This window comes from Drosophila eugracilis, unplaced genomic scaffold, assembly GCF_018153835.1.
Source record: "Drosophila eugracilis isolate 14026-0451.02 unplaced genomic scaffold, ASM1815383v1 contig_75, whole genome shotgun sequence".
In the NCBI taxonomy this organism is placed as follows: domain Eukaryota; kingdom Metazoa; phylum Arthropoda; class Insecta; order Diptera; family Drosophilidae; genus Drosophila; species Drosophila eugracilis.
In genome coordinates, this window is record NW_024573645.1 from 1,951,678 (window position 1) to 1,979,179 (window position 27,502).

Here is a 27,502-nt window from a genome sequence, read left to right on the forward strand (position 1 = left end):
CCATTCCAATTGGCCTGGTCCGCTCCGGCTGGAAATCTGCGCTCTCCGGGCCAGCACTTCCAGCCGAAAGCAAGCGGGCTAAGATGGCGGCCGAGGCCAAGTTCAGATCAGTTCGCTGCGAGCCGAGCTCCGAGAGAGTTGCGTCCACCGATCCGCGGTTCGCGTTGATCGATTTTTTTCTTTCTGGCGGCGCCTCAACACATAATTCCCAGCAGAATATAACACAAAAGAAAAACATTCAACGCTTATGGAAATCTAATTGAAATGTTTACGGCTTAACGGGCAAAAAAAAAGTATATATACTTGTGCAAAAGGCAAATATATTTTAATGGCCACCGGGAAGTGCATGCAAATGTGTTTATTTGTTGACTCGCGGAATAACCAATAGATACCAACGAAAAAATACAAAATAAAAAGTGGCAAAAAATACAAGTGACTTGTGTGTGAGTGTGCTTGTGCCGTGCCAGTGTCTGTGTGTCTATATGGTCTATATATGAAATATGCAGACATCGGTGTAGCCAGCAGATCGACATTGTAATGTAAGTGTTCCCGATACAAAAGTAACCAAGTCATGAATGAGTGTCGCCGTGTGGCTAATTAGAGTCCAACTGGCCAACTGGTATTTACTGTTAATTGTATTAAGGCAACGGACAGCCCAAGCGACCAGCACTTGCCACCTCGAAACAAATGAAACCGACGAGTAGTATCCACATCCACGTTATTCTTCTCTGGGTATACCTTCTGCTTCTCCTTCTTCTTCTACTACTCATACCCCACCATGTTCTGTTCTGTTCTGTTCTGTTCTGCTCGCGCGGTCGTCACCATCGCAGGTCAAAGATCCCGCGAGCGGGTTTTGTCTAGCAAATGTATCTTAGCCTATCCACTCCACCATTGCCAGCACTTCTTGGCCGCTCCGTCTGCGCTCTGCGCTCAGCGCCCTGCAGAACCAAGCCAAACTGAAGCCGAAGTGGTAGTCGAAGTGGAAGTCTAAGTCGAAGCCAAAACCAGAACCCAAGTGCCCAGCCAAAGCCGGAGTCGCACAAACGGCCAAGTGCCTGCTGCGCGGTTTGTCTTGTCTTTTATTTTCTCTGCAGCTCACTGCTCCGCTGCACAGGGAAAAAACCAACTCGATAATAAACCGAAATAAGCTTCTAAAATAAATAATCACCAGTCTAAGATATTTTCTACAATCTAAGAAGGTACACAAAGTTTGACTTTGAATTAAAGCCGTAAATATCTATAGGACATGTTTTTTTCTTACCATTTTCAAATGGTGATATCAGTTCCATATTAATATATAAAATCATAAAGTAGATCATCTATTTTCTTTCGGTGTGCTAGTGTGTATCTCACAGATACAAGTTTCAGTTTGTTTGTTTGTTTGGCCGGCTGCCTTTGCCATTGCCTTTGCGGAGCTGGGTTCTTGGCTCTCCGGGGATCGTTTGGAGTTTGCTTTACCCGCAGATGCCAGCATCGTCTTTTTCCTCGTAAAAAAACCGCCTTATGCTGGCCAAAGAGCTCTATCGTCATTATTTGTTTTTATGTTTATAGTTTAACTACGTAAATATATTTTTATGTGCCCTTAGAAATGTTTGCACAGTTTATGGGCCTTTATTTATGCAAAACTCCAACAGCTCTTGTTTTTATAATGACGGTAGAAAAACTTGAGAAGGTTTTATGCAATTCAAATTAAAGATATCGTCAGGGAACTTTATTATATATTACTAAAGATAGTTTTCTGGATTCTAAAGAAAAGCCATTATAATCTATAACCGCTTTTTTATCTTCCTTAATTCAATTCAATAAAGACACGTTATTTTTTTGTTTTAATGCCAAACAAGATGTGAAAGCCATAGCAGGTACAAGACTTTTATACGAGTACATATAAATATTTTATTCCAGAGTGTACTCTTCATATATCGACCCATAAAGAATAACCACGCGGCTAAGCAACTTTCACATTCATTTTGCAATTTCGATGCAGCTGCCAATCTGCGCTCACAATCACTTTCAAAATTTCGTGCCGCGAAACTTTATTTCTCGAGTTGAAAATGAGCCGTGGGCTAATGGAGATATTTTAGTTTTAGCACCATTCTCATGACCCCCCCAAATGCAGATCACTGTCAACTTAATGCTTTTGGCCCTTTGCAAATGCAAATTCTCAGCCTCCGTTTGGCTACCATTTCATAGATTCTCGCACCTAATTAGCCATGTCATGTTGGTTGGACCGTTAGAATGCTGTTAAAGCCATGGCCAAGCTCATTGAAAAAGTCCAAAAATGATTTCTGGTTCTTCGCGCTGACTTGCTAGATTGTTTTTCTTGATTTTCCCATTGTTGTTTTTTGCTTTCATTGTGGCGTAAATTAGTTAACAGTATTATTATAGCTGCTAACGGGGCTCGATGATTTGTGGCTGCTGTTTGGGTCCCCAAAAAGGGGAAAAAAACTTGTAAAGTTTAGAAGAAGAAAAAAAAAGTTTTGAAGCGGGCCAACCGGCAGTGACAAGATCGTAATTCAATTTCGACAATTTCAATTCCAGTTCAAAAGAAAACAAAACTACAGAGAAAAAGTAAGAAACAGAAAACAAAATCAAAAGACTTAAGACAGCAACGCGGAGTCTAGACAAAAAGACCAAGGCGCGGCAAAAAGCCAGCTTAAGTTGAATTGATTGTCAGTTATGGCTTTGTGGTGAGTTCGGAACTGGAGTGGGGTGGTGGTGGTGGTATCTGGAATCTGGTATCTGGTCTTTGTCTTGGGTCTAGGCGCTATTTTCGATTGGTTCTCCATAGGTGTGGCTGCATCTTGTTGGCCAAAACTTGTTCTCGTTCTCTCGGTCTCTCAGTTTTAGACCCTCCATATATCTGTAGATATGTTTTCAATTGAACTTGGTCTCTGGTTATTCCGAGACGCATGAATCATTGCATTTAATGATCTCCGACTGGATGAAGTCAGCGGCTGGCCAATGGAATGATGATGAGTCTACGGCTAAGACCCTTAGCCGCTGGCAAAGTGAAAACTCAACGAGCAGGAAATGCAAATTCGAAATTCCCCACTTGCATAGGCAATCTCTCTCCGTCCAACTGCGGGCCCATTAAAAGCTGCGACCATGAAAATTGTAACCATTGATAGATACGCTACGGGGCCACAGCAAGTTAATTTACTTTTTATTGTAATTAAATTAACACAGCATATCTGAAAAAAAGAAGAAAAAAGAAGAAGCCGCAGCAGCAGAAGCAGAACAGCTGCATAATTAGGCGAAGAAAGTACATTTCAGCAGCCGCTCCTACACACACTTCGTGACTTTTATGGCCGTAAAAAAAGAACTTCACTTAATTTCACTCCAAGTTCACAGACATGCTTCCAGACATGCCCCTACCTCTGACATAGAATCAGAATAGTCGGAGCTGCAGACGCAGGTGAGGCCTTCTTTGATTTGACATGGATATTCCGCCGACGTGAGCCGAATAAATCGCTCTTAAAATCCATGTCACACACTTAGCCGCCGCATATCTCACAAGGAAAATGGCTATAAACATGAAGTCTTCTTATTTTTAAGTTTTGTTATCAAAAAAATAACTCTTTTTGATTATTGATCACTGTTTTGATGAGGCTAGAATTGATTATATTCCTTAAAACTGTTTAATGTTTCTCAACGTCAGTTAACTCTTAAACAAAGTTTAAACATACAAAGATAGAAACCTGAAATTGACAAAAATTTAATCATAATCAAGAGCGATTTGGCGTGTAATTTGTTTATTATAAGCTTCCCACTTTTGTTAGACGTTGAAGAGAAATTTCTTTAAGACTTCGGATTTTATATTTTATAGCCATCATTTTTTTTTAGTGTGGGATTGGCGCCTAATACCAGGTCGGTCCGTGTCTTTGGGTCTCTGGGTGTGTTCGGGAATTTGGCCAAATACGCCTGTCTGTCGCATTTTTATAAGCATGCAATGGCAACGCAGGGAAAAATTGCCATTTTTCTGTTTTCGTTTGGTTTGTCATGGAATTTATGTCAATTAGTTTGGTGGCACACGTGTTTTTTGTGAAGGCGAATGGGGAGCGGTGGGAGCGGCTGGATTGGCTTTTGCATGCAAATTTTACCCACAATTGTTGGCCACTTTCACAAGTCGGTTGCAAAACAGGAAAGTGTTTTGTTTTAAACTCCGTTAAAGTGGGGGATTTGTTTTGGTTTTGTGCTCCGGCGTTAATTGCCTGTAAAGATGCCCGAAACTAAGGCAAAGTTTCGTATTCCGTTTGGGCAATTAATAAAACTGACCTTGCCTGAGTTTTCTAACCACACAAAGCGAAAACTGAACGCTGAAGCGCTGGAAACCGAAAGCTGATCCGTTGAAATAAACTGAAATGAGACCACCACGGCGGTTTCGACGATGGTTTTTCGGTGGTAGGGGCTATGCAGCCATGACGAATATTCGTTGACGGCATGACATTAGCTCTACTTTTTGGGGTCACAGTCAGAGCGACGTCAGCGGAATTCTTGTGCTCGCATTTCTGCCAGCTCGTTGGTTAACTCATTTCTGGTTATGCCCCTGCCTCGGATATTGCCCAATTTGATGGCAATTTGTGGGCCAGATTCATTAGCTGCGACTGCCTCACAAATTGTGTCAGATTGAACGGCTTTAGATTCTCATTAGTCAGTATTTTATTAATCATTCTTGCCCTCTTGTTCTCGCAAGTTTTACTGTCATTATTTAGAGATTGTAAAATCAATCAATAGCTTGGTTGCTTGGAAATATCTTTGAGCTGACGCATCGAAAGTTGTCATTCCACAGATATCAATAAAAGGAAAATGTCGAGCTTCTCACTAGGAAACTGATAACTAATATAAACACCCTTAAAACGAATAAGACTTTAGAAAACAAACAAACAAATATAGATTATTTAAATCTAAACCTTTTGTATGCCAAACTTGTTTAAACATCCATATCGAAACCACTTTTTCTCGCCGTGCAACCATTCACCTGCTGGGCCTGAACCCATCTCTGCTCGTGTTTCGTCGACGTTTACCCACTCATAATCAATTTACGCATTCGAAACTTTCACAAGCCGTAAAGCTGTGGCAGCTTGAAGATTTCCTCGCTGCGTGCTTGTCTTTTTGACTGACTGTCGCTCATCCGCCATGGAGGCCAGTGGGTATAACATATACTCAGATTTTTTGTACCTCTGTGGAAAGCGTGAGCATCAATCGCACAACGTGGCCAGCAATTTGCATACTAGCTTTTGCCGGTCAGCTAGCCAGCCAGCCAGCGACAACGATTCGGCACAAAAAAACGTGCTAAAAATCAAACAAAAACCCGAACCAAAATCTCTGGAACCCGAGTGTTCAATTAACACACACACACACAAGACAACACTCACAAAAAACGTCTCGAATGCCTTTCCTCCCGAGGCATAATCACAAAAAATTTCATCTTTTCAAACCGGACGACGAGCAAGTTCAACAAACCGCTTTGTCGTCGGAATGGAGCGAGGAATGTTGGCCACGGGCTGGCGATCATTTAATTTGTTTATTATTAATTTGCATCTGGCAATAGCATTAGTCAGCGTTCGTCTCTCTTTTGCCGCCCCTTTTGCCCAGCCCCGCCCCTCCTTCGAAATGCATATTTCTGTTAGCTGCTCCTCAGAAGGGTATTCCAACTTTGGCGATGCGAATTTGTCTAAATTTATCAGCATACGTGATCCCATTCAGGTTTCTGCTTAACACATTAGTGACTTCGTATTCTGCGGTTTCTTTAAGAATTTTGTGTGCTTACTTAATGAGTCACGAAGACATTAAATGATTATTTAAGGGAAAACCTCACTTATAATCAGGATTTCGCATCTTTATGGCACTTTGCTTTTATCTTAAAAAAGATCATCAAATCTTGTTCCTAAGAAAATTGGAGAGCTTTCAGTACAAGCTATTTGTTTAAGAGAAATTTTGATCTTAGAAGAAGTAAGGAAGATCAATTAACAGCAATTAACTGTATATTTGATGGAGGTTTTTATAATCTAGACACTCAATTAAATATTTAAAAAGAAAATGTTTGTAACTTTCTAAAAATCTTAATTTCAATAATTGAAAGTGAATTCTTCTGCCATTTGACCCTATAATGTATGAATTTAAGCTTTTGTCTTCGCACATCAACATGTCTTTTCCCAGTTAAATAAAATCTTTATGACTTTTAGTGCATTCAAGCTTCGTTGTGTGTATGCAGTTTCCTTTGTTTTATTAATCACAAATTACAAAACTGCAACTGTGACCCACTTTGAAGCAGTCGCAAAATATTTTGTAGGCATTTATCATACGCCCCGTGTGCTGAGGCAGCAGATACAAATTATGCCACAAGAGTTTCACTTTCTCAGCGAGATCTTTGTTGGCAAGTGGTGGTTTTCCCAGTCCGTCAGTTAGTCATTTAGTCATTCAGTCAGTATGTCAGCTGCAATCAGAGGCCAGCTTTTGATTTGGGAGTGAGGCTGACCCACCTGACATGTCCAGGGAACCAGTTTTGGGCAGTGGAACGGCGAGCCCAGAAACCCAATTTAATTGGCTTTTGCGTGGGAATGGAAATGGATGGATCCAACCGGGCTGAACCGCAGGTCAGGTCTCGTTTGCAGACCAATCACACACATCTTTCAAGTACCAAACAGCCCACAAGAGCCAGTTAAATCCATTCAAGAGAGAGAGCAACAAATTGTTATGGCCGGGACCACTTGAAAGCCACTTGGGCGCGCTCCATTAAATCATAAAATGTGCGCACAAGCCGGGCGATCAGTGACCGAAAAACCGGAGTAGGAACCAGTGTCGTCGTGGTCGTGGTCGTCGAAGCTCGTGTCTAACTGGAGTTTTGCATCAATGGTCATGTGAGTGCAACTGCAACTGCAACTCCTCCGGCAAACGGTTCTCGACTTGTCAACTGACGCATGTTGCATCGCTGGCTTCTTGACTTCTTGGCCAACGGGAATGCAGAATGACAGCAACGGTACTTCATATCGTCTGCATATGCAACATATTGGCCAAGTCAAGCGACAACTTGCTGCCAATTGGCCTAATCGTTGAATGGCCTGCTAAGCTATTGCCAATAACCGTTGGCCAATTACTTAGAGCATTGTGATTTATTCACACCAGCAGCTGGCGTCCTCGTTGACAGGCAAATATCCGCTAACTTCGGCTTTAGTTTCTGTGTCCGATCTGACCGATCATGCAACGATCGAGTGACCCACTTGGCCACAAGCTATAAGCCATAAGCTAATCAAGACTATGATATAATTCCGGCCAGGCTGCAGCTGTAACTGCAGCGGAAATTTGTCTGGATTTTGGCCACAGCTGCATCCAGTTTTCCGTGTTGCAAGCTCAGATATTCGAGAACCGCAATCTGATAAAGTCAGCTAAGGCTTGGCTTATGGATAGATAGTTGAGGAATGCCACCCAAGAGTTTAAGAAAAACAATAACCCACATTTACAGGCAATCATGGGAAAAAACAATCATATTTTTATTAAAGATAGATAAATCTTTTTTTTGGTTTAGCTGTGAAAAAGTAGAACACATACAGAGTTTCTTATTAATGATCATTTTAGTTTAATTGCCTTTCCAAATTTATCTTTTATTTTATCTTTTTAATTTGAAAACATGTCAACATGGAGTTTTGATAAATTCCAGAACGTGCTTAACAGCTTAGTAAACTATCTTGTACTAAATCTCTAAAAATTTAAACAAAAATACTTCAAGATCCCACTGTACATAATATACTTTCGAAACTCTTGAGTCATTTAAGGCAACAATTGAATCAATCAGTGGCTATTTTTTTTAACAAAGCCATTCAATCTAATGAGCTTGTTTTTTGATAGCTTAAAACGCTAGTGTGAGACTTTAGCTGAAAACTAAAAGCGCCTTTAATCATTTTTTCACTTTCCTCCGCTGTCAGTTGTGGGTTTTAAGCTGCCATTCGCAAACATTTTTTACTTCACGCACTTGTGCGAACAATGGATAGATACAGATACGCGTACTGCCAGATACTTAGATATCGGCTCCGACGTCAACGGAACATCGTGATCACATAAATCAATGCCGCTGTCGTGGTCGCAGCCGTATCATTGCCCCCAATACCATTCATTCATTACAGGCAGCACAACAAAGCGACGCTTTAGATGCCGCACATCTCTTTCTTCGGCCCATATAGACTGCCCAGTTTTTAGTGTATGTACACTGAACAAAACTACCACCAAAAATTAAAGTGGATTTCAAATTTAAAGTCAATATTTTTTAAAGGATAAATGTTAAAGTTATTTATTTTAGACAAAAGATTTACTTCCACTATTCAAAACACCTAAGTTAACCGTCAAAATACCTCTATAGCATTCCACTTTATCAGCTACTAAGAAAAGTAAAAGTAAGTCATAAATTACATTACGCTCATTTTATTTAGGCTATAAATTCCTTTGGGAAATATTTTTTAGTGCATATGCTAAGTACCAGCTTCTGCAACTGCAGCTCTGTGTGTAGGTAGCCTGCCACGGGTGATGGGATGCCTGAACTGGCTGGGTGAACTGTATCAGGCTCTCTGGCGGGTATTAAAACCACCTTCCCTGACTTCCACTTTCACTTGGTGCCAAGTGGTGGCCAAAAGGCCCCGGCAAAAAAAAAAAAACAAAAACGGTTACAGCTAAGAGAAAAATAACACATCAGAGGGAAATAATTGTTCGGGGGAAAGAAATGATAATAATAAACAAAAACGCTGGCAGACAAACAAAATCAAGTAAAATGCGTTGAACTGCGAGGAAAATCCGTTTATGCGATTATGGCACAAGTGATTTTAATTAAAACGAATTTAACACGCTATTAAAAGTGTTAATACACCGTCCGAGTTCCGTGGTAAGAGTGTTTTACTATATCTTATAGTAATCTCTGCAATGGTAGATGAGCGAAAGCATTTTGCGGTATGGAATGCCGTAATCCAGGCGCCGAGCTTTCTTCTTCTGGGCACCGCCCCCCAATCTCAATTGGAAACCCCAGCTCCACTTTCGGCGAATGCCTAGTGGAGCTTGCAATAACGATTTTAAGTTGGATGTGGAGTTGATGCTGGTGTTGGTGTTAGAGTTGGAGTTGGAGTTGGAGTATCTTAAGCCCACTCACTTTCGCCGCACTTGTAGAACACTTGACTACGTAATCTCTGCGGTTGGCATAACGGAAATCCGCACGGCTCGCTGCACTGCATCTATTTGGAGTCCACAAAATCCGGCGACAGCATTGCATTAGTTTGTTTGCCTTTCGTTCGCTTGTTGCATAATGTTTGCCGAGCAAACAGCAGTTCATTTGCATGGATTTTTGCTCTGTTTTTTTTTGGCAAAGGGAGCCCGCATTGGCAATTAAAAACCCAGAGGCCGTGTCCAAATGAGCTGCGCTTTGTTCTCCCAGCCGGCATTTTGGATTTCCTCAAGATACAAACTTGGAAATCCGAAAGACAACACCGGATTAGGTATCATTATCTTGACTGGGTTTCTTGTGCACTTGCTTGGACTAAGACTCTGAAAAGAGATATATGTATAAGTCCCAACATAATCCGGCTAGTCTGAAGATATAATAAACTCGGAATAAAATAATATAATAATTATAACCGAATCAAAATGAATTGTTTAACCTATTCAGCAATAAATATCCAAGGGAAACGCGAATGTTTCTTTGTTAGGGTGTCTCAAGTTCGCCTCGTCTCATATCCGACACAATTTCCGCTTTTGTCTTGACAATGCCTGTGAATATATGCGACTCCAATTCCGAATCCGACTGCGACTCCAACTCGACACTGCGTGTGGATGTGTGGGCATTGTCATTAGGCTAATTCCCGCCAATTATGAGTAATCATAGCGCAGCCATTCTCGCAGCATTCTTGACCCAGTTTGACTCGGAATAAGCTTAATATTTTGGCTCGAACTCTCTAACCCGATCCGTATTTCCAGCAGATCATGGAGCTGAGCAACTTTTCGAGCGGCAAGAAGATGTCACGCGAGGAGCGTCGCTACTCGGTGCCCCACGGACCCAATACACCGCTGCCACCGGCAGCATCTGAAGATCTGCACGCCTGGTCCATCTACAGGTGAGTGGTTAAGTGGAGGAAACCCCGTTGATCCAGACATGGGCGCGGTCACTGGGACGGGTAGAGGTGGGGGTAACCACTGGCTTCAGCCGCACCTGTCGATTGGAGTTTTGACGGTTGATTTAACCGCAGCCGGCGGAAGTTCAAATGCCATAAATGGCTAAATTGAAGAGCCATGGCCAAGCCCACCAATCATGTCCAGCTGACCGCAACTGCAGCCGCCCAGTGCAACTCTCTGTAACGCTTTCCATCTTCCTCAAATACCCCCTATTAATAGGCAAAACCTGAACTCTGACTTCACCGATTCGGCTCTGGGCTCGTCGGACAAATCACCGCTGCCATATGGAAACTTCCAGCTACGCGATACCACAGTTCAATCAATCTTAAATCATCCGCGCTACGGACCCAAGTGAGTCATTTATTATTTAAATAAACAATTAAGAAGCATAATCAAGCGTTAATAGTCCCATAATATGATCTCAGCATTTGAGTATTTCACTAAGCTAAAAGTCTATCAAGACATAACGTTTGGGTAAAAATAATGAATTAAAGAATAAATAAATTTAAATTTAAAGTTATGTTTAAAATGTTACCTATGTATATGATTATTAAACAAACCCTTCTCCACCCTTTCAGATCTCCTTTGGGCTCGAATATGTACACATACTTAAAGTTCGGACTGCCACGCGTCTTTCCGCCAAATGCCGGATCACAGCGTTCGCATCGTCCTGGACCGGGTCCGGGATCAGGACCAGGTCATGGAGGCTCCAGTGCCTTGGGTGGAGTGCGAGGACGAGTGAATCGCGCCTTTAGGGATAGCTCTGGGGCACCGGCGGGTGCTGGGAGCAGTGGTTACGATAGCAGTGACAACGAGACGACCCGTAGCAGGGTACCGCCCAATCTCCGGAAGTATCGCAGCGAGTCGGACTTCCGTGCCATTGGCGGCATGCCTCACTCGCGTCCGGAGTCGCGTGCACAGATTGGAGGAGGTGGTGTTCCGGTGGCTGCACTGAGACAGGCGAACAGCCGGGCTAGCATTGCAGTGGGTCAACACCACCACCAGATGCAGCAGCACCAGCAGTACATGGGCAATGGAAAGCACTATGGGCATAGGTCGCACAGCGAAGCGGATCTTCTAGGAGCAGGTTTGAGCCAGGTTGATGGTGGTGGTGGACTGGGCTATGACTACAACGAGGCTCGGCTGTATGGCAGCTCCAGGCAGTACGGAAATGGGAGTGGTCACAACCAAGGCAGTCGGAAGCAATCGGGCATGGGCCTAATCTACCCTAACATTCAGGTACACTGCCTCGATGTGAATCCCTGCCTTCGCGGTGTTTCCATGCAGGCCAAGGCCGGAGATCTGTTCGCTATCATGGCCACTTCGCAGCGTGAAGGAAGTGCCCTGGCAGAGTGCTTGGCGGGATTAAGTGAACGTCTGGGTGGTGAGATCCTGATCAACGGACAGCAGGTGAGCCGCAGGGGACTTCGAGAACTCTGCAGCTATGTCCCAGCACTGGAGGTCTCCTCACTGGATCCCCGGATGAGTGTCCAATGCACCCTGAACTTCCATGCCGCATTGCGAGGTCCCCTAGATCGTAGCGATCTGGAGGAGCGCATGGATGTGCTGATCGAAGATCTGGGCTTAAATACGGTCCGTGCCTCCAATGTGTCCACTCTGACCCACTCGGAGAAGCAGCGCTTAAGCGTGGCCTGTCAGCTGCTGGCGCAATCATCGCTGTTGATTCTGGATCAAGTGACCAGCAATATGGACATCTTTGACAACTTCTTCCTGGTGGAGTACCTGCGTCAGTGGTGCAGTGGTGGTAGGATCGTGATCATGACGCTTCAGCCGCCTACCTTCGAGATCCTGTCCATGTGCTCTGGAGTGCTGCTTCTCTCCGGAGGAAGGACCGTCTTCTCCGGCAGTAGAGCTGATTTGCCGCGACACATGGGTGAGCTGGGATATCCTTGTCCACCGTTCAAGAACCCAGCAGATTATTACTGTAAGTATAGCTACTAAAAAGGCTAAAGATTAGATAACAATATAATATTATTATCCACTTATTTTAGTGGATTTGGTCACCTTGGATGACCTTTCGGCGGCCGCCATGTTGGAGTCCTCGGCCCGCATTGAGTCATTGGCCAACGCCTGGGATCAGATTAACTCGGAGCCACCACTAGCTGCCCCGCCCGCCTCACTGCCGAACTTCACCCTGAAGGCCGGCTTCTTTGGCCAAATCAGCGCCTTGATTAAAAGATTTGCCGGATACAAACAACCCGGTTCACTGCTCACCTGGATCAGCAAACTCATCGCAGCTGCAGTACTGTCCCTCTGTATTGGTTGTATCTTTTGGGATGTGCCCGCCTCCGATCCTCAGCTGAGCTACCACGATCGCTTGGGCTACCATCATTGCGTAATGGTGCTGGTGTACTGGCCGTTGGTTATGCTCACCATCCGGGACACACAGGAGGATCGCCGGCATGCGGAGCGCGACATTCGCCTGGGACTCTATACACGCAGTCTCTACATCATAGTTCAGGTAAAAAGAAATTTTATAGTTAATTGTTTTAAACATATTTAAGCCACCATCCTTTGTCCCACAGAGCCTTCTAGGACTATTTCCCAGCTTATGTATCTGGCTGGCTTATTTGCTTCCTGCTCACAGCATGGCAGGACTTTACACCTATTCCAACAGCAGCGACACGGGCATATATTTGTACATGGGTTAGTTATCTCAGAAATTATCCAGTATTGGAAAATCCTGGTAAACACTCTCTTTGATCTGCAGGTTACATGCTACTCTACTTAACGCTGATCCAGACCCTAGCCCTGTTCTGTGCTCACCTGCTGCCCTGCAAGGTCTCGGCCAGCATCGTTAATGGGCTAATCAGCTTGGCAGTAGCGGCGGTGGGAGGCTACTTGGTGCATCCCCAAAACCTGGCCCAGTTTTGGTCCTGGCTGCAGTTTGTATCGCCGGAACGATGGCTTTTGCCTGTCCTGGTGCAGGATGAATACAGTGCTGAGACATTATCAAATTCCGCTGGACTGCAGTTGTGCCGAAACAAGCAGGTGAGTGTCCCTTAAAAATATTTTTTATGGATTATTTTATCTAAATTATATTATTATCCAAATTTCAGGTGCAGCACCAGGAGATTATTGTGCAGCAGCCCTGCCCGCCGCCCAACGGCACCCAAGTGCTAGTCGACTTTGAGCTGTTGCCCCAGCAGCACGTGCTGGATCCCACGCCCAGCTATGACCAGACCACATCGGTGGCCTTGGTTCTGGGATCGGTGCTCGTCTTCTTCCTCACCTTCATCGTCTTTTTGTGCAATTGTCGCGGTGCCTGTCGGAGGCAAAGAAGCCGATAAGCTGACACAGCGACTCGGAGCTGGCCAGGATCAGGAGCTTAGATGACCGATGGCCCAGTCTCCCGAACTGTACATTCTATAGGAACTAATTCTTAAAATAAATAGTGTTTAGTCGATGCAGCGTTCGTTTAACTAACTAAAGGCAAGTGGTTTTTATTGAGCTTGGAATGGACATAAGGCAGTTTGCTGGGGTTTGTTTAACAAGTTTTGTATATATCTATAAAAGTTCTTAAAACACTAAATAGGTTATCAAAAATAGATTGCACAATGCAATAATGCAGATATGTGCATTGCTTTCTTGTTTGAAATGTCTTTTTATGTAGATTCTTTTTGAATTAATATTAGAGAGGTCATATTATAAACTTCTTTCGATAGACATTCATAAAGTCAACAGAATGGCTATATTTGCCTTGGGAAGTTTAGATTTAGTTGGAAGCAAAAATCTAAAATAATCGTATACTCAAGACAGTACTCAATGGTGGAACAATCGCAGATTGGTGTGGGCCATGATAATACCGTGCTCATCGCAGGCGGCAATGACACCAGCATCATTGGTAGATCCTGCTGGACTGGCAATGTAGGAGACACCACTCTAAAAAATTCATAATCAATATAAAATGGACCATAAAAACACTATAAAAAACTTACCAAACTAGCACGATCTATATTGTCACGGAAAGGGAAGAAAGCATCGGATCCTAGAGCCACACCGTTTAGTTCCTTAAGCCACTCCACTTTCTGCTCACTGGTGAGTTGGGCTGGAGCCTTATCGAACCTATATACATATATTAAAATAGTTTTAGAGGCGAAAAATATACGATTTAGCTCCTTCCTTACATTCCCTCGAACTGCGATAGAGGCATATCCTTGCCCACTGTGCCGTTCACGTAGTTGTCGATTGCATTGGAGATCTCCGCCCGCTTCACACCTGCCTTGAACTTCATGCCCGCCACGCTGGGATGCTGACGAAGCCACCAATTATCAGCCTTTTCACCTGCTAAGCGGGTGCAGTGGATCCTTGACTGTTGGCCAGCACCGATGCCTACCACCTGACCATCACGGGCATAGCACACCGAGTTGCTCTGAGTGTACTTCAAAGCGATGGTGGCCACGATCAAATCCCGGACAGCAGCCTCAGGTAGAGGACCACGCTTGCTAACTACATTCGCAAAGAGTGAGGAACCAATGACGGCATCGTTGCGCTTCTGCTCCAGAGTTAGTCCGAAAATGGTCTTGCGCTCCACGGGGGAGGGTTCGTAGTTGGGGTCCATCTAAAATTCAAATTATTTAATTTAGTTTCCGAAATCAGTTTGCTTTAAATCATAAATCTTACCTGCAGAATACAGTATCCGCCATTCTTTTTTTTCTTGAGAATCTCCAGAGCTTCTGGCTCATAGCCTGCTGCAATGATGCCATCCGACACCTCTCGTGAGATGATCCTGGCGGTGACAACATCACACACATCAGACAACGCAACAAAGTCACCGAAGGAGCTCATGCGGTCGGCACCACGTGCACGAGCATAAGCCGTTGCCAAGGGTGTCAGCTGCTCGTACAGATCATCCACCATGCAGAGCTTGGCTTGGGCTGGGTTGAGGGGAACTCCCACAGCCGCTCCCGCAGGGGATACATGCTTGAAACTGGTGGCTGCCGGCAGTTGTAGGGCTTGCTTTAGTTCCCTAACCAATTGCCAGCCATTGAGGGCATCGCACAGGTTTATGAATCCAGGAGAGGCATTAAGCACCGTAAGTGGCAGCTTTGCCAACTGAGTGTAAAGCTGGGCCGGCTTCTGGTGCGGGTTCATACCATAACGCAAAGGTAACTGGGACACACCAGATCCGTACTGCTTTCTGAAATAATCCGAAATAGCATCATCGTAGCTGGCTGTGTGGGTGAATGCCTTGAGAGCTAGAGATTGTCGTGTCTCCAAAGTAGTATCTCCCGAAACCTTGAGTTCCGCCAGCACACGGTCGTAGTCTACCGCTTCACAGACAACTGTGACTCTCTGGTGATTTTTGGCAGCTGCCCGGAGCAAGGTAACACCACCGATATCAATATTTTCCACTGCATCGGCCAGCGTAACATCCGGTTTGGCTATGGTACTAGCGAAGGGGTAGAGATTACAGACCACTAATTGGACGAGATCGTATCCCTGCCTGCGCATGTCAGCCAGATCAGAGTCGCTCGTGCGAGACAGGATGCCAGCATGCACGGCTGGGTGTAGGGTCTTTACACGCCCCCCCAACATTTCCGGGGCTCCTGTGATCTCAGAGACATCCTTCACCTTAAGACCAGCCCCACGTAGACTGGTTGCAGTACCTCCACTTGCAACCAAATCGAATCCCAAGGCCACTAGACTCTTGCCCAAGTCAAGCAGACCTGTCTTGTCCGACACACTTAGGAGAGCTAAGAGAGATTGTGGATAGTTAATTAATCTCTATTTATGAGCTATCCTTCCAGACTCACCAATCTTGCTGGAGCTCATGGTTGACGTCTTGTTTTTCTACTGATTGCGTCTGAACCGCTGGGCAACTGAAATTGAAATGAAAAACGAGAACAGTCAGTGGGCGATTGCGAATGTGGGCTGGTTGCCTAGTGCACAAACATGTTTACGCGTTTTCGCTTTTCTGGCTAGGCAACGACCTCCCCTGCGGTCTACGGTCCCCATTAGCGAGGTGTAGGGTTATCAGATACTCCTCAAACCGCTTGCATCAGCAACAGATCGGTGGGATTGGGATTCAAAACAACAACAAATGACTTAAATTTACGTAGGTTCATTTATTGCCAAGCCGTGTCTGGTTTTACAATGCCTTATCAGTATTATTGACTTGGCTGGGTGGCAGCTGAGCCTCATTCTCCTCCTTATGTTTCTTCGCTTGAAGTTGATCGGTCGATAGTTTCATCTCCTCTTCTCTTTCCCTCTTCCGTTGACTGTCCTTTCTTTTTTTGTGTTTGTTTGACTTGAGATGCAGTCCCCATTGGTAGTCCCCTATGAAGTGCCTCTCGCATATTCCACAAAAATGACTAGTCTCTTCGTCCAAATCTGCTCCAGGATGCTCTCTCTTGGCCATTGGCATTATCTCGCAAACCTCCTCGTTGCAATAGTTCTCAATGATGGTCTCTGCTCGCTTATAAACTGTTTCCGACCATGAAGCCACATCACTGGTGTCCAGTTCGTACAAATCTGGCACCTGACGATCCTTGCTAGCCAAGAACCGATTGTTGATCCACTTTAATTGCTTTTTAGAGTATCGGCGTGTGACTAACTTTAACTCTTCGCAACAGCTGCGGAGAAGACTCAAACCGTCTGGGAGACCCTCTTCCTTGAGTTCTTCTTGACTTGGCAACTTGTAGCTATGATTCTTGAGGTACTCCTCTATCTTTCCATCCTGCTCTTGGTCATATTTTAGCAGATAGGGTACAAACTCCTTGTACCCAATGGTCTGAAGGACTCCTGAGGTATAGGCCTTTACAGTGGTAGTCTGGTGGGTATTGTGGAACTGTCGTAGCTCACGTAGAAGTCCTTGTGCTAGCATTCCGTCTACACGAGAATCCAAGCGGGCATTTAAGACATCTTGATGACAACGCAGCCACAGGAGGATGATGTGCGGATAACGAAGTGGTCCACCAAGTCGATTTCCTCCCGGCTTTGCTCGCTGCTCTTCTAATTTCTGAGTTAAAGTGTGTCCTGTGCCTTGATAGACTTCAATGGCCCTAAGAATCTTTCGCCGGTTGTTGGGATGTATACGGTTGGCACTAGCTGAATCGATTTTGGCCAGGTGATGATGCAACTCCACGGTGGACATGGCATCTAGGTCAGACTCCTTTATGTGTTCCAACAAAGGTTTGCCTTCACCCAGATTGTCCTCGGAGTTCACCAACACATCCCAAAGCAGGGATTCTATGTAGTAGTTTGTGCCGCCAACTACAATTGGAGGAGTTTCCCTGGAGAGCAGCCGTTCCACGATCGGCAGAGCAGCGTTTCGGAAGTGGGTTACAGTAAAGGGTTCCGCCGGGGTGGTTACGTCCAGTAAGTGGTGCCGCGCACGAGACTGCTCCTCTTTGGTTGCCTTGGCGGTGGCGATGTCCAGGTGGGTGTACACCTGCATGGAATCTGCGCTGATTATCTCCCCTGCAAATCTTTCTGCTAATTCCAAAGAGAGTTTTGTCTTGCCGGTACCAGTGGAGCCCAGGATTACAATTAGCGGCACCTTCCGAATCATCTTGGCTTAATTGGAGCCAATTCAAATCTATCAAGGTAAACAAAACAACACGTTTTCGAGCACGTGTATTCCTCTGGGGACCAAACCACCTGTTGCCGCCTATTATTTGTTATGTTTTTACAACTAATAAGAACTCTGATTAAAATTTAGACTATAAATAGGTAATAATTCTTAAAGATTGAGCTTAAAATGTGACAAAACTGTGTTCTATAAACTTACAAAACGCGTATTAAACGTATTTATTTGGATAGGAGTAGTGTGACCACCAACGGTTCTGCCGGTAAGAAAAGAAAATTGCGTTGCCAACTGGGCTTTCGATAATGGACCAGTGAAACCCTATAACCCATAGATGAGCGGGAATTTTAAATTGCATTTTCTATTATAAGCACTTTAATAAAAATAAAAAAAAACTAACTACAAATGAAAAGTATTAAATAGTTAATCTTGATTTTCTGTTGGAACTAAATCCTCATTCGTCCTTCGTCTATTCGAAAACGAACCAAAAAATATTCAATAAAATATAATACAATTATTAATATAAACAAAATTGTACATTCCCTTAAAAAATTCTGTTACTAACTTTTTGGATATATGTTTTAGATTTTAAGAACATATCTATTGTGTTGTATCGTAGCAATGATTTCACATAATTTCGCGCATCTCTAGATGCTCGTGTCATATCCAATTCCTTCTTGTCAGTGTGACCGAAGTACCGGCCCAAGTCAATCCCGCACGGCCACCTAGTATCGTATATCTTTCGTGCATTCTTTTAATTTACCTGCAGTTCCGTTCCGAATAACACAATTAGATCAATCAGTTCGGTTAAATATTGCCCCTTCGCTGGCGCAGGAGAACGTAGAGCACGGAAAAACCTCTGGTGCTCGGCATTTTTTATATTTGCCGCACGGTGCGACTTTCACTTTTTACAATTCGCACAAGAAAAACAACAACGAAAGCAGCAGTAGCAAAAAACAACAACAACAAGGGCAGCCAGCAGCAACAAAAAAAGAGACGAAGACGAAGAGCGATGAGTATGGAATATACCAGAGCGGACAACATCAGGCCACAGAGTGCAGCGAGAATTGTTTAAGAAATCGGTGGATTGCACGGCAAATGCTAAGCGAAATAACAATAACAAACCAGCACAACAGGGCCGCCTGTGTGTGTGTGAGTAAGCGGTAGAGAGTGTGTGTTCGTGTGAATGCGTTCCAGCGAGAGTGCAATTGTGTGTGTGAGTACATTGAGTACATTTTTGGCCCGAAAACTTTGTGTGTGTACGTGGTTTGGATTGGATTCGCTACCGAATTGGGTCAGCTCGTAGAAATCCACCATGGAGAGCAGGACCCAAATAAATCAGCCAAATCAGCAGCAACAGCAGCAGCAGCAGAGGAATCGCCTGCCCTCGTCGCCAAGTCCACCGCTGAGCGTAAATCTTAGCGGCGGACCGAATGCAAATACCACCTTGATGGGCTTGGAGCAGGATGCTGGGCTTCCGTCGCAGCTGGGCAGGAATAACAACAATGGGAGCGGAGGTGGAGGGCACCACCGTAGCCACAGCATCACCAATGCTGCGGCCACATCCTTTGTGAATCTCCTGGACGGATTTACGGCTCGGGTCTCCACCGCGGTGAGCGTAGCAGGTGGCACCAGTGCATCCAACATGCTGATGGACCGTAGCAGCCAGAGTGCCGCTAGTACACCAGGATCAACTCACTCTATAGCCAGCCTCACCAGCATGGGCTCGCTAGGCACCACGGCCAATGCTCTGTACTCCTCCATTGGAAGTGCTCTCAACTCCATCACCTCACCCATCCAAGCAGCTGCTGCTGCGGCCACGGCTACAACCACCGAAGTGGTGGTGGCGGCCGCCTCTGTGATCACCAACCACCTCAGCTCACCCACCAGCGGCACTCCGCCTCACGGCCTGGATTCTGACGAAGGCGAGCATGACGATTGCGACGATTGTGAAGAAGATGAAGACGATCCAGTAGACAACGATGGGCACATTGCCGCGCCTACACCCAACAAAAGCTGGGCCGAAAACAAGATGGTGGTGCAGGAGATGCGCAAAAAGATGTGCACCCTGTCCGCCATGGTGCCCACCAATGTGCAGTTTCGCCATCTGTCTGACGGTCGCGCCAGGTGCTACTTCTTGGGTACTCCGGCACAGAGTTGGGAAACTACTCTGCTCTTTGCAGACATCAACCTACCGCAGACGGAAGAGCAGCAACTGTTGATACAGCGCGTTGAGGCAAGCGAGTCAGTTGCCGGGAGTCCCACTTTAAGTGCAGGTTCTCCCACGAGCAGCAGCCAGCAGAATGCCTTCCTATTTAATTCGCTGTCCAAGCCTAGGTGAGTTAATAATCTATTAAACTACTCGAAGTGTAATAATATATTTTGTTACATTCACAGACTCCCGTGGAGTCCACTATTGCAGCAACCTATTCAAAGTAGTGGAGGCAGTGGATCGGCTAGTCCCTATGCCCGGGAGTACCAACTGCTGCAGGAGCGCAAACGCCTCTCCACCTGGGGCATTAACTGCTACGAATTGCACAAGCCATCGGGCAAATTGGTATTTCCCTGCTTCAACAACCTTTACCAATGTCTGGACACAGGATACAATGTGAGTATACTAGTTAATTTTGTAGTACTTCAAAAAAGTTTTTTAAAGCAACAGCATATGTCTAGACTTCATAATATGGTATTTACTAGCAAATAATTGGCGTTTTACCAAAATTAATGTTAGATCACGCAAGGTATTAATATAATAGTATTATTTATTTTATCTTTAGTCTGGACTGCTGTTTCCCACGCAGTTACGCACCTGCCCACAATGGACGGCTTTGGATCCACAGATTTGCCCACAGAACTCGGACATGATAGCCTACATCAGCGACTGCGATCTATTCGTCACTCACACGTTGAGCGGGCACGAAAAGCGTCTCACATACACGTCCACCGGACGTCACTCATATGTGGAAGATGTATTGAGCGCCGGCGTGCCCTCATACGTAATGCAGGAGGAATTTAGCCGGTACCAGGGCTTTTGGTGGCAGCCTCATTCCAATGACGGAATCTACCGCATTGTCTACGAGGAGGTCGATGAATCAGAGGTCTCAGTGTATACGTTTCCCTCGTCCACTGCTGTTCACGGAAGAGTTGACGAATACCGTTTTCCGCGCACCGGTAGCCCCAACGCCAAGTCAAAGCTCAAGCTCGTCCAGTTCGTGCTGAACGAGGCACTGCAGGTCAGCGAGATTGCCATCAAGGATTTGCCGTATCCCCTATCGGCCGTCTTCAGCTGGCTAGAGTATATTGTGCGCGTCGGTTGGACACCGGATGCCAAATAGTGAGTTTATAAATTGTAAAACTATTACTAGATACATTTATGACAACTCAGTTTAAAATGACATAAGCCCTCGAAATGATTGCTGGAGTTGAAATTGTCATTAAAGTATCTTTATTCTTACCTTACAGCGTATGGGTGCAAGGACTGGATCGGAAGCAACAGCATCTGGATGTAATCCTTATACCACTAGATAACTTTTGTGAGTCCTATAGCAGTCAGGTATCTACGCCAACCGACTCCATAGACGACCACAGCTGGCGCAGCCTTTATAGTCGCACAATCACACCGCTGCAGGTTATATACACGGAACGCTCGGAAAGCTGGATAAACGTGCACGATATGCTGCACTTTCTGGAGATAACGGAAACGAGCGTCACCTTCCTATGGGCATCTGAGGAGACAGGTTTTCGTCATCTTTATTTGATCACAGCCAGCTTGTTATTGAGCCAAGCAAATGGACAGGCAGATTCAGGATTGGCTTCTGCACAGCCCAGTTTCGTGGAACAATCGGCACTGCAGCCACGTATTCTGAACAAGGTGGCTTTGACCAGCGGAGAATGGGAGGTGCTGGCCAAAAATCTCTGGGTAGACAAGGTCAACAAGCTGGTGTACTTTGTCGGACTACGCGATACACCGCTGGAGAAGCACCTCTACGTTGTTAGTCTGGACCGACCAGAACACATCCGCCTTCTCACGGAACCAGGATACTCATACCTAGTGGAGTTCGATGATGTATGTATTATTAGTCATGATATAGATTGGTTAAGTTCTTTTTCAATGAAAGGACTTAGAACTTGTTTGTGATCATAACACTATCAAAAATTATTATATATTTACTGGTGCTCTTATAAGTATGCTATAATTTATATTAGGGCTTAATTAGAAGAAGTTATTTTGAACATTTTAATGTTATCTGGTTTTATATTCCACAGCAATGCCAGTTGATGCTGCTGGTTTACTGCAATATCCAGCGGCTGCCCAGTTGCAAGGTGATGCGCGTTAATCAAACATGCTCAAACGGCGGAGTCAATGGCATCCAGATATCACTTGTTGGATATCTTCATGAAGGTGGAAAGCCGGAGCCGCAGTACTGCCCCCAAATATTCCGACCCCAATTACCGTCTGGAGATATCGTTTACGCTATGGTCTTTAAGCCTCATCATTTTGAGCTGGGTGTTAAGTATCCCACGGTGCTCAATGTTTACGGAGGACCAGAGGTGCAAACCGTGAACAACACATTTAAGGTGAACGGATTAGATCTGGCTTTAAACTAACAACTTAATTGGATTTTTGCTTCCTTTTAGGGAAAACAACAATTGCGTCTGCATATGCTGGCTGCTCAGGGATATTGTGTCATCTGCATCGACTCGAGAGGATCACGACATCGAGGCAAACGATTCGAGAGCCACATCCGCGGCCGGATGGGTCAGGTTGAGCTGACCGACCAGGTGGACGCTTTGCGCATCTTGGCCGATCAGTTGGGCTACATTGATATGGATCGCGTGGCCATTCATGGATGGTCTTACGGTATGTTAGTTTATTAATATATAGTTGTAGGATTTCTATTAAGAAAAAATTAAAAGTAAGAAATTTTATTGACTGACGAATACTTTTGGCTATTTCCAGGAGGCTATCTGAGCCTGATGGGACTGGTACAGTATCCGAAAATCTTCAAAGTGGCCATTGCCGGAGCGCCAGTCACAAACTGGGAGTATTACGATACAGGGTACACGGAACGATACATGGACTTACCACAGAACAACGAGGCCGGTTACACAGCGGGGTCGGTGCTTGAATACGTGAACTCTTTTCCCGAAGAGTAAGTGCTAAACTGGTTTTCAAATTATGATAGTATTTCATCATCAACTTATTTTTCGCTTTCAGGGACAAGCGATTGCTGCTCATTCATGGCCTGATCGATGAGAACGTGCACTTCTGCCATACTTCTCGGCTGATCAGTGCTTTGAATAAGGCCAACAAACCGTACGAGGTGCATCTGTTTCCGGAGGAGCGGCATTCGTTGCGTAATCTGGAATCAAATAAAAATTACGAGACGAAATTACTGTCATTTTTGCAAAACTTATGAGATTCGTAAATGTCGACGGCCGAAACAAGATCGCTTGCTAAGGCAAACCAACTATCCCCGCCCTCGCACCTTTGCAATAGTTTTTTTTAATCATTGTCCTTGTTTTTATTTAACTTTTTGTTGTTCAAACGCCTGTTTTTATTAGATAAAGAAAATGAGAGCAAAAGAAATTTGTATCATATTTTTAGCATACTTAATTTATATACATACGCAGTTGTAAGTATAATGAAAAGTTGAATGAATGAAAGTTTTTCCATACCAATATTTCGACCCTATATTAGACTCTCCAGACCAAGCAGCTTACTGTAATTAATTTATACTTTATATTTTCCACAAATCATACTCTTAATTAAGTTGTAATTGTTTTTAATTTGCGCAAATGTACATTTCTCCTATCTCTAATTATAAGTTGTATTTTAGTGCGTCTGTACGAATATGTGTGATTGTCTGCGTAAGCGTTTCCCCAAAAATGGAAGAAAAATTACCTTAAACTTGTCATGCCTTTGGGGCAGGCCATCAATTACTGTTAGTTCTACGCATGCATAAAAGATATATCTCTTCGATAAACCATTAGCAAGACATATACATACTTGAATGAGTTTTTAGAAACCAACGTTTGGCTGAAGCAACAAAAACTGAATAAAATTTAATATTAATTATGCCTATATATAATCATTAGTTTTACAAGTGATACATGCAAACGTATATATATATATTTTGTTTAACAATTAAATAAACAGTTGTGTGTAATATATGGTGTTTTAATCTTTGGCCCCCTTTTCTCAGAAATCAAGATGTCGCAGAAGAAATTCAATTTAATTTAAATTTTAAACCATTATTTAAGTGAACATAATTTTCTAGAGTACTCATTTACAAACATTAAAAGTCAAGTAATGGGTTAAAACTTTCATGAAAAATGATTTAAAATTTATCTCTAATAAATATTTCGTTTATTTTTATGTTGATTAAATGGTATATTAGATAAGTAAGTCGATTAATAGAATATTTGAAATAATGGTTTTGGGTATCCGTTATGAAAATGTTTTTTTAAATTAATTAAATGGTCTTGTACTTTAAACCAAAACGTAGAATAATGGCAAGATTAATTTTAAACAGCATATTTAGATTAAAATAATGATAAGTTAAATCGTAAACATCATTTTGACTAAGGTAAAGATGAATGTGCAGTTATATTTAAATTACCCGCGTTTTGGAAGAATACCCTCAATATTTTCATTTTCTGCAGAGGTGTATTTTAGCGCATTTCTGTTAAACACGTAAATGCCATGCGATGGTCACACTGATCCTCGAAGTTGCATCTGTCATCTGGCGGTGTTTTTTTGATTTTTTCTCAGTACTGATCATCCATCCGGCCAAGCGCCATAACTCCACAAAACTCCAGCCGGAATAGAATTGTGAGTTTGTGTGACTACGCTTGAGAATCGATACAGCATTAGTTTGCGGATCGAGTGGTATAGAACTCAGCGAAGACGCCGAATTGTGTGGATCAGCCCTAAGCCAAGTGGAGAAGGACTTGAGCCACCGCACACAAGAACAAAAACAACAATCGACGAGTGCGCTCACACACAAACAGGCATTTAGGCATACAAAATGGCGCCCACCAAAGCAACAACGCGCGCGGCCATTGCAGGCGGGCATCATCATCAGCTGCAGCAGGCGGGCGCTGGGGCAGGGAATCCGCTCCTGGCCTTGGGAGCCGCCACCAGAAAGGGCCTTAGTCGTCGGGCCGCTGCTACGGGAAACATTGATCCCAATGCCGAGAATATGCAGACGCGCGCCAAACGCAAAGCCGACCATAGTCCGATCAAAAATGACAAAATTAAGCGCTCTGCGCTGGGAAACTTGACTAACAATGTTAAGATCATGACACTGCATCCTGGTCAAGATGAGGAGCAGTCTGCCGTGGGTAAAAAACCAACGGCCCAGCAGCTGCAGGCCTTGTTGGATGCTAAGAAACAGGATAATCTCAGTGTAAATGTCTTTGCCGCCAACAAAATGGCAACGCGCGCTTCCAGCAAAGTGGATGATTCCGTTGAAAACTGTCACAAGGTGCTGGACAAGCTGGAGGAGGCGCTGGCCAGACCCAAACCGCGTCCTAAGGCAGTGCCCGCAAAGAAGACAGTACTGGGGGAGTTACCAGTAATGCAGATACCCGTTCTGTTGCCGCCCATGCACAATCTTGCCGCTCCTGCGGTGCAATCTATTAAGCCAGTTCGTCGAATCTCCAATGACTTTAACAAGACTGAGGACAGCCTTTACATGTCCGCTCTGGAGGATGTGTCCAGCTGCGATTCAATGCGACTGTCTGGAAACTTTGAGGCCGCGCGTCGTCGGTCCGCCAAGTTACAGCAAAAGACTGATCAGCAACCACAGCCACTGTTGCTGACACTACCAGAGACTGCTCCCAGCCAAGTGGTTCCCATTCTGCCAGTGCCCGAGGATGTGGAGGACTTTGACCGCAAAAACTGGGATGATCCCTTCCAGGTGTCGCACTACGCCATGGATATATTCAACTATCTGAAGGTGCGCGAACCTGAGTTTCCAATCGCTGACTACATGCCAAGACAGGTTCACTTAACCACCTGGATGCGCACATTGTTGGTTGACTGGATGGTGGAGGTTCAGGAGACATTCGAATTAAATCATGAGACCCTGTACCTAGCGGTGAAGATTGTGGATCTGTATCTATGCCGCGAGGTGATTAACAAAGAGAAACTGCAGCTTCTGGGCGCCGCTGCCTTCTTTATTGCCTGCAAGTACGACGAACGTCAACCGCCGCTAATCGAGGATTTCCTGTACATCTGCGATGGGGCCTACAACCACGACGAGCTGGTGCGGATGGAGCGGGAGACACTGCGCATCATCAAGTACGATCTGGGCATTCCACTTTCCTACCGTTTCCTGCGCCGCTACGCCCGATGTGCCAAGGTGCCCATGCCTACGCTGACCCTAGCACGTTACATACTAGAGCTTTCTTTGATGGATTATGCCACTATTTCGTTCAGCGACTCGCAGATGGCTTCCGCCGCTTTGTATATGGCTCTCCGAATGCACGGCGGTGCGGGGCAACTGGACAAGCAGACTTGGAGTTCGACGCTCATCTACTACACCGGCTACCAACTGGCAGATTTCGCAGAGATTGTGCCCGTGCTAAATGCTGGACTGCATCGAAAGCCGCGGGCTACTATCAAGACGATAAGGAATAAGTACTCACACAAGATATTCCACGAGGTGGCTAAGGTGCCGCTGCTCACGAACCAGGAGCTCTTCCAGAGCAACCTTGACCTGAACGAAAGCAATTTGTCGTAGGACAACATCAAAGTTTAGCCAAATTCAATACGAGCTGCAAAATGTTACGCTTCACTTAGGCTCTAAGACGCTTCAGACCCTATAGCAACCCGTTTAAATCGGAGTAGACGAAACAGCGGATAACCGCCTTAATCGAACAAATTTGACCCTGTTTTGAATCCTAGTCCCTTGTCCCCGCCAAATCACATTATTTTATATTAATTATTATTGTGACCTTTGCATTATTGACATGTTTTTGCATAAATTGTGTGTTAAGAGTGCTTTTTGTTTCTTTTGCCATGTATTATTGTTTAGTTTTCACATACCGCATACGTACCCACATACTATCAATTTAAACAGGAAAAGCGAAATTATCTCTAGAACCCACATCCTCAAAATGTAGCCCGATTGCAAAACGATTTATGTTTTAATATATACGCTAGTTTTAAGAAATGGCAGCATTTAATAAACCTAACTCGTAAGCCACCAAAGCAGACATGGATTGCCAAGTAACTTATTCTATATAGATACACAAACGCAAGGATACGAAACGACTAACAAAGGCACGTGTGTCCTGTACAACCTGGAAATGCGCCGCGATCAACCCTCGTCCTGTGTATGCCATGTGCATCTGTTCCTGTAGTCGTTATTAATGCTGTTATTTGTTAAGCCGTTCATGGACTCCCTTCCTCATAACCACGCCCCTCGGAGGACGCAAACCATCCAATTCCAATTCCATCCCGCCTTCCTATTCCTCAACTCACTTCATCTATCCATGAATGTTGATAACGTTGCATTGTTCAAGTAACTAGTTATGTATATGTACTCAGTGTTATGTATGTATCGTTTTTCCCAGAGAATACCAATAAACATTTTTACCTCCGTTCAAAAAAATAATTACAATTTTTACGTTAAAAACGGTTATTGTGGGTTTTATTAAAGAGCTGAAATATAATTATTATTTTTTTGTAATATTCCACAGAAATTAAGGTATAAAATTGTGGTCTGGAGTTTCCTAAAATTATTTGTAGAAAATGTACAAATATTTTATCGGTAAAATTGTTATGTAATTAGTTGG

The 27,502-nt window shown here is 44.4% G+C and overlaps 5 protein-coding genes across 7 annotated transcripts; 3 read left to right on the forward strand and 2 right to left on the reverse strand.

The window, feature by feature from the left end:
* Positions 1–127: 127 nt before the first annotated feature.
* LOC108117521 (ATP-binding cassette sub-family G member 8) lies at positions 128–13,573 on the forward strand. Of its 3 annotated transcripts, none has more exons than XM_017230018.2 (8): positions 128–539; positions 9,952–10,088; positions 10,366–10,497; positions 10,725–12,091; positions 12,159–12,628; positions 12,693–12,813; positions 12,878–13,158; positions 13,227–13,573. In XM_017230018.2, exons 2-8 carry the CDS (start codon positions 9,958–9,960, stop codon positions 13,455–13,457), a joined length of 2,733 nt encoding a protein of 910 aa, XP_017085507.2. In that variant the 5' UTR covers positions 128–539; positions 9,952–9,957; the 3' UTR covers positions 13,458–13,573. The 3 variants fall into 3 exon arrangements, with proteins under 3 accessions (XP_017085507.2, XP_017085506.2, XP_017085508.2); XM_017230017.2 differs by having other exon boundaries at positions 9,955–10,088; XM_017230019.2 differs by lacking the exon at positions 128–539 and adding an exon at positions 6,842–6,860 and having other exon boundaries at positions 9,955–10,088.
* Positions 13,574–13,580: 7 nt separating this feature from the next.
* LOC108117522 (bifunctional purine biosynthesis protein ATIC) lies at positions 13,581–17,990 on the reverse strand. The gene is made up of 6 exons (XM_017230020.2): positions 17,900–17,990; positions 15,924–15,989; positions 14,791–15,863; positions 14,295–14,728; positions 14,106–14,232; positions 13,581–14,049 (listed from the first exon to the last, which is right to left on the reverse strand). The coding sequence occupies exons 2-6, from the start codon at positions 15,940–15,942 to the stop codon at positions 13,930–13,932; spliced, it is 1,773 nt and encodes a 590-aa protein (XP_017085509.1). The 5' UTR covers positions 15,943–15,989; positions 17,900–17,990; the 3' UTR covers positions 13,581–13,929.
* LOC108117523 (tRNA dimethylallyltransferase) lies at positions 16,038–17,893 on the reverse strand. The gene has a single exon (XM_017230021.2). It carries the CDS (start codon positions 17,678–17,680, stop codon positions 16,259–16,261), a length of 1,422 nt encoding a protein of 473 aa, XP_017085510.1. The 5' UTR covers positions 17,681–17,893; the 3' UTR covers positions 16,038–16,258.
* A 410-nt stretch (positions 17,991–18,400) lies between the features above and the next one.
* On the forward strand, positions 18,401–23,865 carry LOC108117540 (dipeptidyl peptidase 9). The gene is made up of 8 exons (XM_017230045.2): positions 18,401–20,032; positions 20,093–20,303; positions 20,473–21,029; positions 21,158–21,761; positions 21,962–22,273; positions 22,334–22,556; positions 22,656–22,848; positions 22,914–23,865. Exons 1-8 carry the CDS (start codon positions 19,011–19,013, stop codon positions 23,113–23,115), a joined length of 3,324 nt encoding a protein of 1,107 aa, XP_017085534.2. The 5' UTR covers positions 18,401–19,010; the 3' UTR covers positions 23,116–23,865.
* A 561-nt stretch (positions 23,866–24,426) lies between these two features.
* LOC108117538 (G2/mitotic-specific cyclin-B3) lies at positions 24,427–26,915 on the forward strand. Its single transcript, XM_017230041.2, has one exon. The coding sequence runs from the start codon at positions 24,727–24,729 to the stop codon at positions 26,443–26,445; it is 1,719 nt and encodes a 572-aa protein (XP_017085530.1). The 5' UTR covers positions 24,427–24,726; the 3' UTR covers positions 26,446–26,915.
* The last annotated feature ends 587 nt before the right edge of the window (positions 26,916–27,502 follow it).

Excerpts from the sequence above, each read along its gene's own strand:
- LOC108117521 (XM_017230018.2), top strand. The coding sequence starts at position 9,958 with ATGGAGCTGAGCAACTTTTCGAGCGGCAAGAAGATGTCACGCGAGGAG. Across the intron at positions 12,092-12,158 it reads GAACCCAGCAGATTATTACT|TGGATTTGGTCACCTTGGAT; the intron begins GTAAGTATAGCT and ends CACTTATTTTAG. Across the intron at positions 12,814-12,877 it reads GGGCATATATTTGTACATGG|GTTACATGCTACTCTACTTA; the intron begins GTTAGTTATCTC and ends TTTGATCTGCAG.
- LOC108117522 (XM_017230020.2), bottom strand. Across the intron at positions 14,729-14,790 it reads GCGGATACTGTATTCTGCAG|ATGGACCCCAACTACGAACC; the intron begins GTAAGATTTATG and ends TTTGAATTTTAG. Across the intron at positions 14,233-14,294 it reads CTATCGCAGTTCGAGGGAAT|GTTCGATAAGGCTCCAGCCC; the intron begins GTAAGGAAGGAG and ends ATATGTATATAG.
- LOC108117523 (XM_017230021.2), bottom strand. The coding sequence starts at position 17,680 with ATGATTCGGAAGGTGCCGCTAATTGTAATCCTGGGCTCCACTGGTACC.
- LOC108117540 (XM_017230045.2), top strand. The coding sequence starts at position 19,011 with ATGGAGAGCAGGACCCAAATAAATCAGCCAAATCAGCAGCAACAGCAG. Across the intron at positions 20,033-20,092 it reads AATTCGCTGTCCAAGCCTAG|ACTCCCGTGGAGTCCACTAT; the intron begins GTGAGTTAATAA and ends TTACATTCACAG. Across the intron at positions 22,557-22,655 it reads CATTCATGGATGGTCTTACG|GAGGCTATCTGAGCCTGATG; the intron begins GTATGTTAGTTT and ends GGCTATTTCCAG.
- LOC108117538 (XM_017230041.2), top strand. The coding sequence starts at position 24,727 with ATGGCGCCCACCAAAGCAACAACGCGCGCGGCCATTGCAGGCGGGCAT.